Here is a 16,642-nt window from a genome sequence, read left to right as displayed (position 1 = left end):
ATATCCTACACTTTTTTGGCAAAAACATTCAATAGTAAAAATTCTGATATACGCCAATGAAAGTACAATCTGATTTAAAATTCTTTCATATTCAGTTGGAGTAATATGAAAACGTAGAACTATTTCAGGATTTCTAAAGTCGTTATTTATATTTATCTTTATATTATTTTAAAAATTAATACACATCAATTAGTTTTTATTATAACCTGTTATAACTAAGAATTTTAGGCAAATTTTCCTATGTTCAGAAAAATGAAAAAGATCATCAAAAATGTGGTAATTTGTTATTGAAAGAAGATTTTTATTTTGTTTTCTCGCATTGATCTACGTTTTTAAGCTACGCGATTATTTCTTAGGATCTCTTACTAATGCAAAGTATAGTTTGTAACGACAATTTGTCTGAAAAGGACCATGTTCGCATTCGCACATGCATCGTATATACAATACATTTAAGAATGTTTCTGTAGAATGCAGAATTCAGTTGTTTTCGGACAGTTCACCGGAAACAGCCAAATCTTTTGGCGCAACGCATACTCAATTTTCATTAGTTTTTTCCGTTGGCTCGAAGATACCGCGTTGTTTCGATTGACCAATCCACATTCTTCAGTGATTCTCAGTTCTGTCAAGACATGTTTTAGCCGTGCATATCTTTCCGCTCATTTCTACATATTCTGTATCTTTTGCGAATTTACGAAGCAAGGAGAATAAGTTGTTATCGGAGTGGGAATAACGGAAACGAGCCATTTCTGTTATCCAGTCCGGTGTAGTCGTAAAATTGTATACGTTCGACCGTATCTTGTTTCTAACTGTCTCTTATTATTACAAGTATTTGTGGGATTTTGTTATTTATTTTGGTGGTAAAGTATACGGTTTTGTTAATTATTTATTATTATTACGGTTTTATCGATAATAATATATCAATAAATTATAAATTATTTTAGAATACAGATTTCTCTTCACAAATTGTGTTAACACCCTTTCCAAGTCTTCTTATATATTTTATTTTATTAAACGTAATTTAGGCAGTCTATATTGTTGTACATTTATACATGTCATTACAAACTCTAATAAAGTCTTTTAATTTAAAACTGATCGACCCTTTCATCCTGTTGATTTTTTACTATAGCGCAAGGGATATCGTTTTCGATCGACATTGCCGATTCCTTTTCGTTTAGTATTTTATCGATCAAATTCAATACAGATATTTTAAAACTTCTTTTCTCTTGTCTCGTCATCTGCCGTACGTCTGGAAGTAAACTTTTAAAGAACAGTAAGTCTGCATCATTAATCGATTCGTCGACATCTCGTTTTTTGGCTAGGATACAATTATCCAAGCACCTATGTGATAATCGGTCGTCTGTAAGCCTCATCGTTTTACTCCTCACGAACGTGTACTCTTCGTTCTTCGAGTCTCCATCTCTTTCTGATTCTGGCATCGTTTGGTTAGATTTGTTTAATTTCTCGTAATTAGAGGACGTATCAGAAGCGGTCTCCTCTTCGTTCCAGTTCTCCTGCGCTATTGGTCCTTCCTCGTTCAAACTGTCATCTGGCCTGAAAACAGAAAAGAAAAACAGAAAAAATAGCTCGATGAATCACGTGATATGTTATCGATTTTCTATTGCATGTCAATATAGGTCAGTTACCTGCGAAGTTTGCTGTAAGGAAGTAAAAAATCCATATAATCGGCCATGTAATATGGTTTTTTTGCTTTCGAATTTGCCGTATTTTGATTTCTTAAATGTCTACTGAAGCTCGCGCGAAGATTCTTCCATTTCTCCTTACATTCTGCAGCTACGGGAAAGATTTGCAGGGATATGAAAAATACGGTTGAACTTTTATAGGAAACCTGAAAGACATATTTAAGTTTGGAATAATTCTTACCAGAAGCGTTTACTTCTTGCGCTACAGCTCTCCACATTTTATTTCGTACAACCCTATTATGGTAGTCATTACAACTGAGATCATATAACGCTGGATATTTTTTAACTGTTAATACTAAGTTTATGTAATTCCTTGTTTCATCCATTTTTTAAATAATAAATAAATATGTCACTCTATTGTGAATTAATACCTTCTTAAAAAGAATAGATCATTTATTCAAATTAAAGTACGTTCAGCATTGACAGAAAATTATTTCTCAAAGTAACAACCGGTTGTCTTCTTAATTTCTACACGAATAGTAACCACGCGACTTTGAATTCATAAGATTTGCATTTATCGGTGTGCAGTCCGTATCATAATATCTGGTGTCATACGGAGTTCGCGAACACGCGATGTCTGCGACGCTTTCACAACTTCTGTCACTTTCACTAGTCACTTTTTCTACTTTTAGATTGATTTTCTGAATTGCTGAACGTCGAACAATAGTTGGAATATCATAGCGCAATGCGTAAAACAATATGTACTTGATCGGTGGATATGGTTCGATATCAGAAAGTTGTCGCGTCACCGACAAAACGTCATGTCGCCTCACGTCTGTCGTTTCCAGGAGTGAAGACGATATTGTTGGACCCTAGGTATACAATAGTAGTGTAAATTGCCTACTAAAATTATTGGTGTGGTTTCTATCGTATTGTAATTAATGTAAACTGTTATTTAATACATTATATCAAAGAATCAATTAACACGTTACTTGAGATGAGAAAATAAAATTATTAATGATCAATTATAACGAGCTACATTCATGCAGGGATATTTCTAGTGTGTTTGGATCGGAAAATAGAGATATACTTTTAGTTATTCAGGTATTTGTAATCTGTATTACCCTTATGCGATAAAACTAACCATCCGATAGCACAGACAACAAGAGATGTCCATGTCGGTGTCGTTATCGATAATGAATCGACAGATAAAATCTTTCGAATTAATCAAGCGAAATAATTCATTCAGTTATATAATTCATTTAGTTATGCACAAGGTACAGAATATACATACGTATTACCATCGTTTATGTATGTAAATATAGGATAGATTTGACGTTATATGGGATATCGGCGTATCTTATGTCCTGAGATACCAATTATGAAAAAATCAGTGTTTTTTACGCCCTCTGCAATTGCTTCGGCGAATGGTATAGTATAGAAATTATGTATATACATAAGTACATATATACTTGATCTGACTTAATTGATAAAAGTATCTGCCACATAGAAACTAAAAAAGAGATATTACGTATATATGAAAAATATATTATATTTCAAACCCCCTTTCAACTTAAGAGATGTATACAGAATGTTACCTACTATTAGTATCAGAAAGAAAATGGGAGAGCTCATACTTATGATTTCGGATCTCCCAGACTAGTGCTGCCGCCAGCAGTCAAGTACTGCAGATATTCTACGCTAGCATATACAAGAACCTTTAAAGTTCGGAATGTCGTTTGTTTGATTCCAGTATCAGAAAGAAAATTTCTTCTCTGCTAGCATATCCAAAAATCTATTTAATTCTACCAAAACGAGGTTATTAATTCCACCAATATTCCCTGCGGACCCATACTACAAAAGTCTATTTCATTGTACAGTTCTACGGAAAAATTGTATTTTCCGTAATTCGATATAGATAAGTATGAGAATAACAAAATCGCGCAATAATTAACTCAGAAAGAGAAATTAATTGTTTATTATATATTTTTAGAAGAGAAAGAAAAATTTTTTCTTTCAAACGATAATGGATCAATGAAATGATGCAATAATTGTAATATATTGTCTATACACAGTAGCTTTTTAGATTTAACATTAAATTTATGTTCCTCGCGATAATTTTTTTGTTATAACAAAAGTTAAATTTTACCTTAATAATAATTTCAGTAGTTAACTGCTGCAAATAGTATTTCTGATGTGATGTGTCTGTTTTGTATGCTTATTCGTTTATTACGCATGCTATTAAAACAGTGGTAAAAACAGAAGAACAAATTAACTACAGACAAGATTTGATGTTATGACTAATTTGTTAACCACAATTTTCATTCATCCTACTTTCATTACTGAATAAGATTTATTATAATTATTTAAAAGTTTGCCTTTATTTTTTGCCAGATTTTGATGATTTTTTAATATGCTGTGAAAATCACGATTCTGAACACTTTTGTATGTTCAGAATCACTATACGTATAACCGTCGCAGTCCCCTAATTCCCCGAGATATTCGCAAACAGTTGTCGTTACTAGATCATTGAATCCGGCCCATTATATATTTGTGACATAATCCAAGTCACAAGTTTTTTTATTTATTTATTTAATTTGTACTTTACAATTTGTCCAGCTGGACATTTAGTAAATAAGTTATAAGTGTAGCCATAGACGACACGTTGGTCGCTTTGTTCACCAAAATGTGGCGATCTGTTTATATTTATATCGCTGATCTCCTTATCTTTCTATTATACTTTACGAATTTAAATAAACAGCATCTATGAAAACTTCGTTCACAACAAGATATGCCAGGCTATAAAAATCTTTTTTGAAAATTTTACGTCGGTATAGATCTCTATTATTATTTTTTATTATGTAGCGGCACTAGACCGCAAAGAAAAATTCTCTTTCCAACGGTTTCGACGGCACATAGTATGCCATCGTTGGAAGACTGTATATGAGACCGACGAAACATAAACAAGGTCGCGATAAAACGTAAGTGTCGACAGGTCTAATGGGCCAACGATATCCCCACGGTCCTTCCGCCAAATATTCGGAAGAAGGCATACGTGACCACGATCGCGGACGCCTAACGAACACGTGCGTAGTGGGGATATGGAAAGATGACAAAAGAAAAGAAAGGGATTAAGAGATCAGTCGTGATTGGGAAGTCGTAAGCGAGAGTCGTAAGTGAGGAGTCCTGTATAAATAGTCGTCCGCACGAGTCGCGAGCCGAAAGTTGTAAAGAAGCCGCTAGTCGAGTTAATAAATACACTGTTAAATAAAACGCCGAGTATTTCTTTGGCACCCTACACATCCTACCACTTCAAGTTGGTGACCATGACGTGATTTGAAACGAAAGTGATGAACATGTTCGTGCCACATAAACATCGTTTCTGTAGATTTCTGTGTTCGAAATGGCAAATACCAACGAGGAAGCGCACGCAACGAACGCCACGGACAATGTAGACACAGTTGGTCAACCATTCCGCGTACCGCCACTATGGCCTCAAAGAATAGCGCTGTGTCATGTTGGAAGCGCAGTTCGAGGCCGTGCGCATCACAAGTGACAAAACGAAATTTAACGCCATCGTTGCGATCCTCGGGGAACGATAGAACAAGTCGAGTATATAGTGCTCACCGGTGACGGGACGATACGAGCGGCTCAAGAGCGAACTCATTAGAAGACCAGCCGATTCAGAAAGTACGAGAGTGCGGGAGTTGCTCGAGATCGAAGAAATGGGGGATAGGACGCCGTCCAAGTTCTACAGGGACTTAAAGAAGTTGGTCACTCCATCAGTTTCGAACGATTTTGTTATGACGCTCTGGAAAAATCGTTTTCGGGCAAATACGCAACGGGTCCTGGCCGTCGTAAGAGAAACGGACGCAAACGTCCTGACTGAAATGGCAGATAGGATCCACGAAATACGACCAGAGGTCGGAGGAATCGCAGCGGTCAACTAATAACCGAATCGTGTCTCAGACTCGACGTACGACAAGGTAAGCTGATTGGAGAGGCAAATCAGCGCAATGAGTCTCGACTGTTAAGTTCTATTTGGTTGCCGAACGAGAAGATAGCGTTAACTGACGTTAAATTCAACTGGTAATAAGCTCCACTTTCGGCTAACCTGCTATGTGCAGGAATACTGGCACGGGAGAGGATTAAAGTTGCTCGTGAACAAGTTTAAAATATGTAGTGGTTTATTCAGATCTTACTCGGTCTCCGATGAACAAAATGATAATAATTCGATAGACGAACTGTAATTATTATTATTCGATAATTATTATTACTACTTTTCTGTGTCGCTACACTTATTTATATCTGTTGGAGATGAAAAAACATCGAGGTCTTTCTTTTGAAAATGTTTGGGAAGATCCCCAACGTTGGTTCAACTGCCAACTTTGTTTACAATTTAAATTGTCCCAACATCGCTACACAAACATAATTAGACAAATATAAAAACATGGATTTTCGCAAGATATAGTTTTTAGCGACTTTAACTGCCTTTCGCCTCAAATACTGCTCAAATACTTTCAAATTGACGTTTCAACCGTCTCGATGTGAAGGAATCCATCGATTCCGCTTTTGCGCCACGGGACGCGCGGGTCGCGGGACGTGACATCGATAGTCGGCGCCGTCCAAGACCACGCTCGTGTAACGGCAACAAACATCTCCAACCGACTTAGGAAATTTGAACCACCTTGCTCACGACACCGACTCCCGAAACAAAGGAATATGAATTCGGCACGTAGGCATAAGATAAACGAACATATAGAAATGCTGGGTCTTGATCGAGGTTTCAGTCTTTCGGTAACGGTCTACTCGCACACTTGTGATCTTATTATAGAATAAAGGTATCTCGAACTCTGGTTCAAAAACCCAACATTTTTTTATTATTATTTTCTCATTATTTTTACGTGACATTTTTGCGATCCTACTAGGATCCATTTGCTTCAGTGTAAACGAAATTACGATTTCGGTTTACGGACGTCATTGAAGATAGAAGGATTCGGACCACTTGTGTTGTGAACTCTGTTACCAATAATAATACCACAGTCGATCAAATCAGCGGGACTACTGTCAGTATAGGACAAATCAACAGAACGAGTTTGACATTCAAACAACACCTTTGAACGTGCCACAGAGGAAAACACCGCAAAGGAACCTCATTCTACGAATTTACGTATCAAGGTGAGAAAAGTCTGGATTCTTTTAAACAATATAGAACGCGAAAAGTTAGTTTCTCTAGCAACTCTAGTGAAGAAACAATGAACAGCAAGAAAGACTCAAAAGTCGAGACAAGTTTATCCTCTACGAGTGAAACCCAAAATAACACGGGATCACTCGATTCCTTTACCAGAGCAATTTTAGACTTAGTACAGAGACAGAACGAAGAATTTCGACAACAATTTAGCGAAATAAAGAATGCATTAAGATTAGCCAACGAAGAAAATAGAAAGCGCGCTAACGAAATAGAAATATTAGGTAGAAACTATCGCAGAAAAAAAGCAATGGACGTGGAAAGATACTTTCGCGAAGACAACGCTCGCAGACGGATGACACGATAAACAACCGCTCCACCATCTTATCGTAATCAGACGTCTCGTCCAGTGGATAACCGCTTCACGATTACAAGTAACATGAATAACAAAACTCCACCCACACAAAACATTCAACCAAGAATGAATAATTTTACAAAGCTTGAGAACCGACCATTAAACGAAAGGACACAAATGAAATGTGTCAAATGCAATCGATTGGGACACCTTGCCAATCAATGCCAACATTTTCGAATACCGCCTCAAACAAAAGCCCCTCCAGGAATAAACCTTATTCAAGAACAATCAGAATTAACAATGCTACCTCAGGAAGATTATCCACAATACGACTACAATTACCAGGACGACTAGGATTGCGATTTCTCGTCGACTCGGGTGCAGGAATCAACTTACTTAAACGAGGATGCTACCCAGGAAGAACAATAATACCAGACACAAAGAAATTCTCCATGGAACATTCCAAATACGAATCCAATTCCAAAATTAAACTAAATTCATTCAACAAAGAGGTAGAATTTTCCTTAATCGATGATAATTTCCCTATTATAGAAGACGACATATTAGGTTTACCCGGTTTAAATCAGTATCGATTCGAACTCTCCAATAAAACATTAAAATTAGATAATAACACCCTTCAGCTGTAGCGAGAACCAACCCTCGCACCAGGAGAAACCGTTCAAAAAATTGTATACGTCGAAGGAAAGCCAACGCCAGTATGCTTTATCAATGGTGGTAAGTCCTCAGTTCAAATTTCTAACATTATTGAAAATATAAACACTATAGATCAAATCGAAAAATTCAAATCTTTGATTCGACTATCGCACATAGAAAAACCTCTTAGAGAACCTATGGAAAAGATTCTTCTCTATTACATGGACGTATTTAATTTAGACATTACCATGCACATGCCTTGCCAAGCATTCCATTACGTTAAAAGAAAATAAGATCATCAACGTAAAATCCTACCGTCCTCCCGAACATCATAAAACCGAAATAATTAAACAGATGACTGAAATGTTAAACAAAAAGATTATAGAACCCTCTCTGGCTTTCCCTATAACTCTCCTGTCTGGGTCGTTCCAAAGAAAATCGACGCATCAGGGAAACAAAAGTGGCCAATAGTCATTGATTTTAGAAAGTTAAACGAACTAACAGACCAAGACGCATATCCACTACCTGATATTGACAATATACTCTCAGAACTAGGAAACGCAAAATATTTCTCCGCTTTAGACTTATCCTTAGGATTCTATTAAATACCCACGGACGAGAATTCAAAGAAATATACTGCATTTAGCACACCACAAGGGCACTTCCACTACAATAGAATGCCATTCGGGCTCAAGAACGCACCTGCTACCTTTCAAAGAATGATGGATACCACGTTGAGAGGTTTGATTTTATTTATTCATTAAAATTTACAATCAATATTGACGTTTGCTGATAGTAGTCTTAGTAGGTGTGGAGGAGCGGATAGCGTTTATTATGCTCATGTCTAAGTATTCTGTGGCTGCTTCGATATCTTCATTAGTTTTTAGTGAAGTTAAGGTTTGATTAACAATCATTGTTTCGTTTGTCTCGATGATATCATTATATTCGGGCAATCGATAGAAGAACATAATAAAAACTTAGCCATTATATTCCAAAGACTCAGGAAAGTAGATCTAAGAATACAACCAGATAAATGTGAGTTCTTAAAACCCGAATTAGAATGTCTAGGACATGTAGTGACAACAGATGGAGTAAAACCTAACCCTAAAAAGATAGAAGCAGTAAAGAATTTCAAACTACCCAAAAATCCTACACATGTAAAATCATTCCTTGGGCTAGCTGGATACTATAGAAAATTTATTAGAAACTTCTCTAAAATTGCCAAACCGTTAACAGAACTAACTAAAAAAGACATACAATTCCACTGGACTGACAAAACACAACTTAACTCCGATACATTAAAAGAATAACTATGCCAGTATTAAAATATCCCGACTATACGAAAACACTTACGTTAACAACGGATGTCAGTAATGAATGTTATTTGATATGGGTTTGGGGTTATTAATTAATCGATTCACGCAGATTCGATTTTCTTTAATATATTTCTAAGTTCGTACAATACGTCTTAACACACAGAATACACTCGGTCAATTAACACGTGGTCGATTTTTAAGATAAAAGAGCGTCGTTAGAAGTCGTACCAACTTAGCTTGTAGTAACTGGCGATCATGCCAACCTAACATTTCTCAACACTCCCCTTTGATCGTAGTTCCTACAAGCCCCATAGCTTTGGTGAAATACTGAATCTTAACCCTATTTAAGCCTTTGGTAAGAATGTCAGCGACATTTTCAGGACTAGGTATATATGTATAATCTAATATCCCCTTCGACACGCAATTCTTAACATAAAAGTAACGCACTTGGACGTGCTTAGAACTTTTGGCAACTACTTCATCCCTTGACCATGAAATAGCTCCGATATTATCACAGAAGATCTTGCAAGGGCGAGGGCAATATGACAATTGCCCTTCGGTTGTTTTTTAGACAACCAGGATATTGCACCACCAGCGAGTATGAAGGCATACCCGCTCCTGGATTTCCTGTTTACCGTACAGCCCGCAAAATCCGAATCGCAAAACACCTTCAAAGGTTGTCCCGTTCTTTGGTACACTAATTTTAAGTCTTTGGTTTTCAACTCACACATGGGTTCAGACTCATATCTTTTAAAATACTATTGATGTATCTAAACCACATTCTCCCAGCTTGCTTCAATCCATACAGGCTCTTTTTAAGTTTATACACAAATTGAGTTCTGTCCTTTCCTGGAACTCTAAAAAATTCTGGTTACCCCATGTATATATCCTCATCCAGAGAACTGTTGAGATATGCACATTTCGCATCGATGTGCTCGTAAACCCATCCATTCTCCGCACACAGAGCAAGCAGAATTCTTAGAGTTCTGCGTTTCTCTATTGGATTGAAGGTTTCTGAGTGATTTACTCCAGGTCTCTGCTAGAATCCCCGAGCTACCAGTCCAGCCTTATACCTATCAGGGTCTCTCTTTATCACAAGCACCCACTTATAGTCTATAACGTTTTTATTTAAGGGTCTTTGCACAATCTTTACTTTTTAGGTTGTCTAATTCTTTCCTTATTGCATCAGTCCACCTTTGAGCATCTGGCCCCTTCAGGGCTTCGTACACATTCACAGCTACACACATGTTTTGAGTTTTACAAATGGTCGCTGTATGAGCACAACTACCACATGTCTTTGGTTTATGTAGTCTTGCCGACCTCCTGGACACAATCGGTACACTCACAGCCTCCACCGGATTATTCTCACTCGTTAAACTATCCATGAAGTAGTCAGTCTCCCCTTCGTCGTTTTCGCCATCACTTTGTGTTTCGACGTCAGTCTGGCCAGCTCCCCATCCAAGTTCAAAATCTTCTACATCCCATATCTACATCCCATTTTAGCGTTCTTGTAGGGGAACGTGATCTCCTCGAACCGGACATGACAGGATATTATCACCTTTTTGGTCTTCGGCAGGTAAATTCTATAGCCTTTGACCTGTCTGTCATACCCTACAAATATCCCTTCATCCGCCTTGCTCTCGAATTTTCCTCCGCTTGGACTCTTCAGATACCAGACTCTGCATCCAAACACTCTCAGTCTGTTAATCTCCCCTTGGAGGTCACATCCCTTTCCTTCCCATAATTCCAGTGGGATCTTGTCTCTAAAAGCAGCGGATGGACATAGGTTCCTTATGTGACATGCTGTGTTCACAGCCTCCCCCCACGGATAGTCAGGGAGTCCTGATTGGATGAGTAAACATCTAGACATTTCGACCAGGGTTCTGTTTGCTCGTTCGGAAACACCATTTTGCTCAGGGTTCCTAGGAATGGTCCTTCTGTGTAAGATGCCTTTCTCCTTCAGATATTTCTCAAAGTTTTCCCCTGTGTACTCACCCCCGTTATCAGTTTGGAGGGCACTTATTTTGGATTGGTGTAAAGCCTCCACTTCCACCTGGTACTCCTTGAAACACTCGAGTACTTCATTCTTCCTATTGATGATTCTGACGTACATGAAACGAGAAAAATCATCAATAAAGGTCACAAAATAATTATCTCCGCCCAGCGACTTGCATTGAGTTCTGTCACTAATATCGCTGTGAACAATCTCTAAAGGACGCTGACACATGTGGTGAACTGTCCTCGGAAATGGTACTTTGGTCATCTTTCCTTTCACGCAGACTCCGCATGGTTCTTCACGTTTCCTCGAGTCCTCTTTCACACTACTTACAAGGATTTTCCTCATCGCATTCCCATGTAAGTGACCTAACCTCTCATGCCATGATACGATACCTTTGTATGCTTTGGCTTCAATGACCTCAATGTCTTCGTCATCCTTCCCAGGTCTTTCCTGATCGTTCTCCACGGAAACGTTTGCTACATGCTTTTTAGATGATATTGTCTCTAGGTAGGTACACATTGTCTCCTATCTTTGAATTGAATATTACATCCTCATCATCATGTGTACCGATGGCCTCATCCCTCGTACATACTGTGGTGACACCTTTCACCGCCAATTGCCTGATTGAGATTAGATTCACATCTAAATCAGGTACCCATAGAGCATCCGACAAGGATAGTTCTCATCCGCCACAGGCCTTAGTCATCTTCACGACGATCGTTCCTTTTCCCTTGACCTCCAGCTACCCCTCCCCTCCTTCCAGCAATCCCTCGCTGTTTTCAAAGTCCTAATTTCCCCGAGATATTCGGGGCGAATATGCCGGAAAAGGTACGCACGTGCCATGTTGTCCATCCTCATGCACTCTGGGTTCAACCTGTCTGCTGCCGTAAATCCTGGCTCTATTGTCTTCCAATATTCGTAATTCCCCTTTCTTAGGACCGGCTTCATATCGCTGTCCACATCATCTATTCTCTCCTGGTCGACCATGGCGTGGCCTCTTCTCGGATTATCTCAGAAAACGCAAAAACTCAAAAAATAATGCTTTTTATTACCGCAGTTTACTGCCCTGGGCCGATAACCTATTATTTGATATAGGTTTGGGGTTATTAATTAATCGATTCACGCAGATTCGATTTTCTTTAATATATTTTTAGGTTCGTACAACACGTCTTAACACACAGAGTACACTCGGTCAATTAACACGTGATCGACTTCTAAGACAAAAGAGCGTCGTTAGAAGTCGTACCAACTTAGCTTGTAGTAACTGGCGATCATGCCAACCTAACATTTCTCAACAATGAAGGCATGATTTGAGTATATATGAATGCACACCATTTCATATGACAAACAGAATTCCTTTGTTAATGAAGGAAAGTTCATAATGTTAATTTATCCAAGAATGAATTTGGATTATATATACATTACACTAAAAAAATTCTCATGGAAACTAGTAAACAACTAAATGGATAATGTCTCTTTGATCAATTTTTTCATTGTATTACCCATTGTTGTGCTCGATGGGCCAGAGGTGGTAAATGATAATTTAAACAAATAAGGTTGTATATCAGGCTACGATGTGTCAAAGATAAAATTCGGTTCAGCTTGATTTGACATTTTGGGCAAATAGTCATGTCGATTCATTACTTCTGTTATGTAAAGAATCTTATCTATTAATAAATCTCCAACTTTTTCTCTACGTATCTGTCGTTCATGTTCTGTTGCTAATTTAATAAGCTCTAAGTGTACTGTTCATACTTCCCATGGTATACATTCTGGTTGAAAAGGCCAGCGATTTTTCTTCTTTGAGTAACTACCTTCTTGCTTGTATTTAAATTTTCCAAGACCGATGGAAAAGAACACTATGAAATATACTTGCTACCGCTTCATCCACTGGTCTGCTCTCCATACTTAATTCAAATAACTGAATTCTGGCATTCATGGTGATTCCTCGTAAGAACAGTGGTAAAACCGATGATTATCACTGGATACTTGTTGTGATATTGGATGATATTTGGTCATTTTTTGACCAGAGAAATATCCAATACGTCGAAAATCGTTGAGAAAATGCATGGAAGTAAGTCCTCCGAGTCTTTAAAAATTTTATATACGAAATATCCAACATATATGTGGATACATCGAAGTAAAATTACGACTTATGGATTTTACTCATATTTTTAGACATTCGAGAAATAAGAATTACATGAACTTTTGATCACAACTTTAACTTATTTCTTCCTTCATATTTTTCGTTTTATTTTTTTTTCTCTAAATTTTCTTCTCTATGGAGAAATTCTTTTAGAAAAATTTAATTGCAGGTCATTATTATTAATGATCGTCAATTACACATAATAAAACGAATCAAACCAATATTCCTAATATATATAAATTCCTGTAACTGGTTCTCTTCAATGTTCACGCAATCACTCCCACCAACATTATCACTGCCATCATTCTATAAATTTTTGTCATTTAATTTGAGTGGTTACTATATTTTCAACGTTTATGCTTCACTAGATATTATTCGCTTTCAAATCCCTTTATAATGAAATTCGTATATTCTTGATTATTTTTATCAGTGCTTCGACGTTCCTTCTTTCTTCTTCGTTTAAATGTTTCAGTCGCAACAATTTCACTATTTTGTAGAACCTAGTTTCCTTAGATACTGAAATAACGTTGCACGTGGTATGAGAGAGCGAAGTGGGTATTGTAATCTCTCTAATTACCATTGTAGGTACGGTGAATTCGTAATCTCTTGATGTGGTATTGATTACTCTTATATAACCCCGTCCTTTATGGTTTTTTACAACCGCGTTTCCGAAATAGACTCCCTTAATCGGTTCGATTTTTGGGATAAATCCCTCTTTTATCTCTGGATTTGAAATGTTAATTGAACATGGTACCGAATTTCGTTTAGGTACGATTATTTTTTCTCTCGTATCAAACGGGACATAGATATTTCCCCATTTAATGTGTTTTTGCTCGTAATCCAAACGAGCTTTACATCCTGCAAAAAATTCGGATCCTAAGATTCCGTCTTGATCGATTAGTAGTGAATCATCAACTACGTGAAAAGGCCCGCAACCTATATTATTGTCCGCCCTAGGGTGACCAGGCTCGTTGCCGTAATTCCTCGAATTTCAATTGATTCTTTCAATTGATTCGTTCATGATTGCTGAATCGGGTAAAGCAGGTTTTTTTGATAATATTGATTTCCTATCCGGAGTCTAATAATAAACTTGTTTTGGTTTTTAGATCTGGGGATACTATTCGTGCAGTTGGAGTGCTCGGGGTTTCATTTATTTTTATTGAAACAATTCGGAGAGGTCTCCTTCCGAATCTGAATCTGATTCCTGCGTGCTCCTGGTTATTTTTCTGTGAACTTCCTTTTCTTTTGCTGTTTGATTTTCTGGGTATTCTACCATATTCGTTCCCGTGCACAACTGCACGAAGGTTGTGGCGTCGATCTTCTTGTTGCTGCTTGTACTCTCGGGCGATTCACGGTGTCGCTCCTTCGGGATTCGCCCCTTGCTCTCGAAGGAGTTAGCTGGTTTCCCGACTGCCCCGAGGTGTAAGGTACGATTATCGTCGTTTGGACGATTTTGCGACGGTGGTGCAAATCTCCGATCTTGGCGGTTGTTATTAAGGGGACGAGCATTGTTTCGGTCGTAATTGTTTGACGGTGCCGAACGCTGGTACCGTCTGGCTGCTTGTTTTATTTTTCGCATCGCTTTCATGGCTTGGCGGTTTTTTTTTTTTAGTATTTAAAGATGTTTATTAAACCCAAGATACAATTTTAAGTACATTTTGGTATTCACAATAAACGGTGAATTTTTGTAATGATGTTTTAGGCAAAAGTACCGATACGCAACGGTACGACGTAGCCATGCTATAATATGTGTCGGCGCTTTACATTCACGGCTTGGCGGTATGCGTCGTCCAATGATTGGTGTCCTGCTACCCTCACTCGCAAGCTTACCTTGTTTGGGAGTCCTTTGACGAAAGCCTCCCTCGTGTCCCAATCTATCGTGTCTTGGACGTCTTGGGATACTGTGCCGTATTCACATCTTTCCCCATCTATTATTGCCATTTTGAGATTCCTGACGCGGTCTATGTAATCGAGTATTTCCTCTCCAGGTCGCTGAAACACTGTTCCTAACTCTCCCCTATATTCATTGACAGTTTTCCCTGGGCCGAACATGTCTTTCAACTTGTTCCCAAAATCGTTTAAATCTACAACCTCAGTGGCTACAGCGAGAAACGCGTGTCCGCGAAGCTTATTCATCAATAGTTTTACTAATTGAGGCTCCTGATGTCTAGGAATCATATTTCGCGCACGCTCGCATGCTCTCAAAAATTGAAATACCGGCGGTTGGTGGCCGTCGAACACTGGTACCGATTCGATCGCGTCGTTCAACTTGATCGGTTGGGAACTGCCCTCGATCGCCCTGGTCTCTCGTAGTGTTATCGGTGATAATGTAGGTGTTTCGATTTCATCCTTTACTTTACTTATACGCTTATCTTCCTCTAGTTTGGCTATCCTTATGCTCATATCGGTTAACACGTGAAAATTTTTGTCTGACGCTTTCACTTTTTCTAGCAATGTTAGGAGCGTGTCCTCATTCAATGAGTCCCGTGTGGTCGACATGTTTTCTGGTTATACTTTATTAGTACTCTAAAGACTTTAATCCTCCGTGGAACGTATCCCACCGCTGCCACCAAAATTTTATATCAGTATATACTGTTACGTTCTATTTGGTTGCCGAACGAGAAGATAGCGTTGACTGACGTTAAATTCAACTGGTAATAAGCTGTGTTTTCGCACGTTCGCGGGGAGACACGATCTCGAAGAAGCGCGCCAACGGGAGTCGTAAATTCCCGTTACGATTTGCTAATCGACGCCGCGAATCGTTCGATCCCTTATTTCTTTTGGGATAATAAGGGTAGTTAAATTAAGGATAACGCTGCTACTAACAGGTTATTGTATGTTTTCACAATCCAACAACTTCGGTGTAACACAAATGAATGTAACACTGTGTAGTAAGTATAAATGACCGTTTATTCTAACAACTTGTAAAGAAGATAGTTGCGCTGGTGCGTGTGTATAAGATGAGTGACTGACTGATCTTCGGGCGTAAACCCGGTCGAAGGATGTTGACTGTTCGAAGGATAGAAAATCAGTAATGTTCGGAGACGATGCTGTGGCGGAGGAAAGCTAAGGATGGGTGTGTCTAGCGCACGGGACCATCGAATTTGTTGGTGACGATTTTGGCTGAGAGAGTGAGGGAAATAGGCTTCGTTGTTAATTGGTTAAACGAAGGTTGGTGGACTAGGAAGGGTCTTAGCCACCCTCGATAGAAAGTGGTTAGTAGGAGGAAAGTTGCATCGTACGTTAGAAAAACTAACTTTCCCTTGTCAAGCCGTAGTAGACAATGGTCTATAGAAATGAATCGGAAAACAGATGTTTTTTCGGTTTGAAGGACCTCCACTAGG

At 38.3% G+C, this 16,642-nt stretch overlaps 1 protein-coding gene across 1 annotated transcript; it reads right to left on the bottom strand.

The window, feature by feature from the left end:
- Positions 1 to 963: 963 nt before the first annotated feature.
- Positions 964 to 2,707, bottom strand: LOC117242255. The gene is made up of 3 exons (XM_033508780.1): positions 1,882 to 2,707; positions 1,644 to 1,791; positions 964 to 1,551 (listed from the first exon to the last, which is right to left on the bottom strand). Exons 1-3 carry the CDS (start codon positions 2,024 to 2,026, stop codon positions 1,083 to 1,085), a joined length of 762 nt encoding a protein of 253 aa, XP_033364671.1. The 5' UTR covers positions 2,027 to 2,707; the 3' UTR covers positions 964 to 1,082.
- Positions 2,708 to 16,642: the final 13,935 nt, after the last annotated feature.

The sequence above is a fragment of the Bombus vosnesenskii genome, unplaced genomic scaffold (genome assembly GCF_011952255.1).
Source record: "Bombus vosnesenskii isolate JDL3184/JDL3185 unplaced genomic scaffold, Bvos_JDL3184-5_v1.1 scf7180000016272, whole genome shotgun sequence".
NCBI classification, from domain to species: Eukaryota; Metazoa; Arthropoda; class Insecta; order Hymenoptera; family Apidae; genus Bombus; species Bombus vosnesenskii.
The sequence above is the reverse complement of the archived record's forward strand: the minus strand, read 5'-3'. Positions and strand labels throughout refer to the sequence as shown.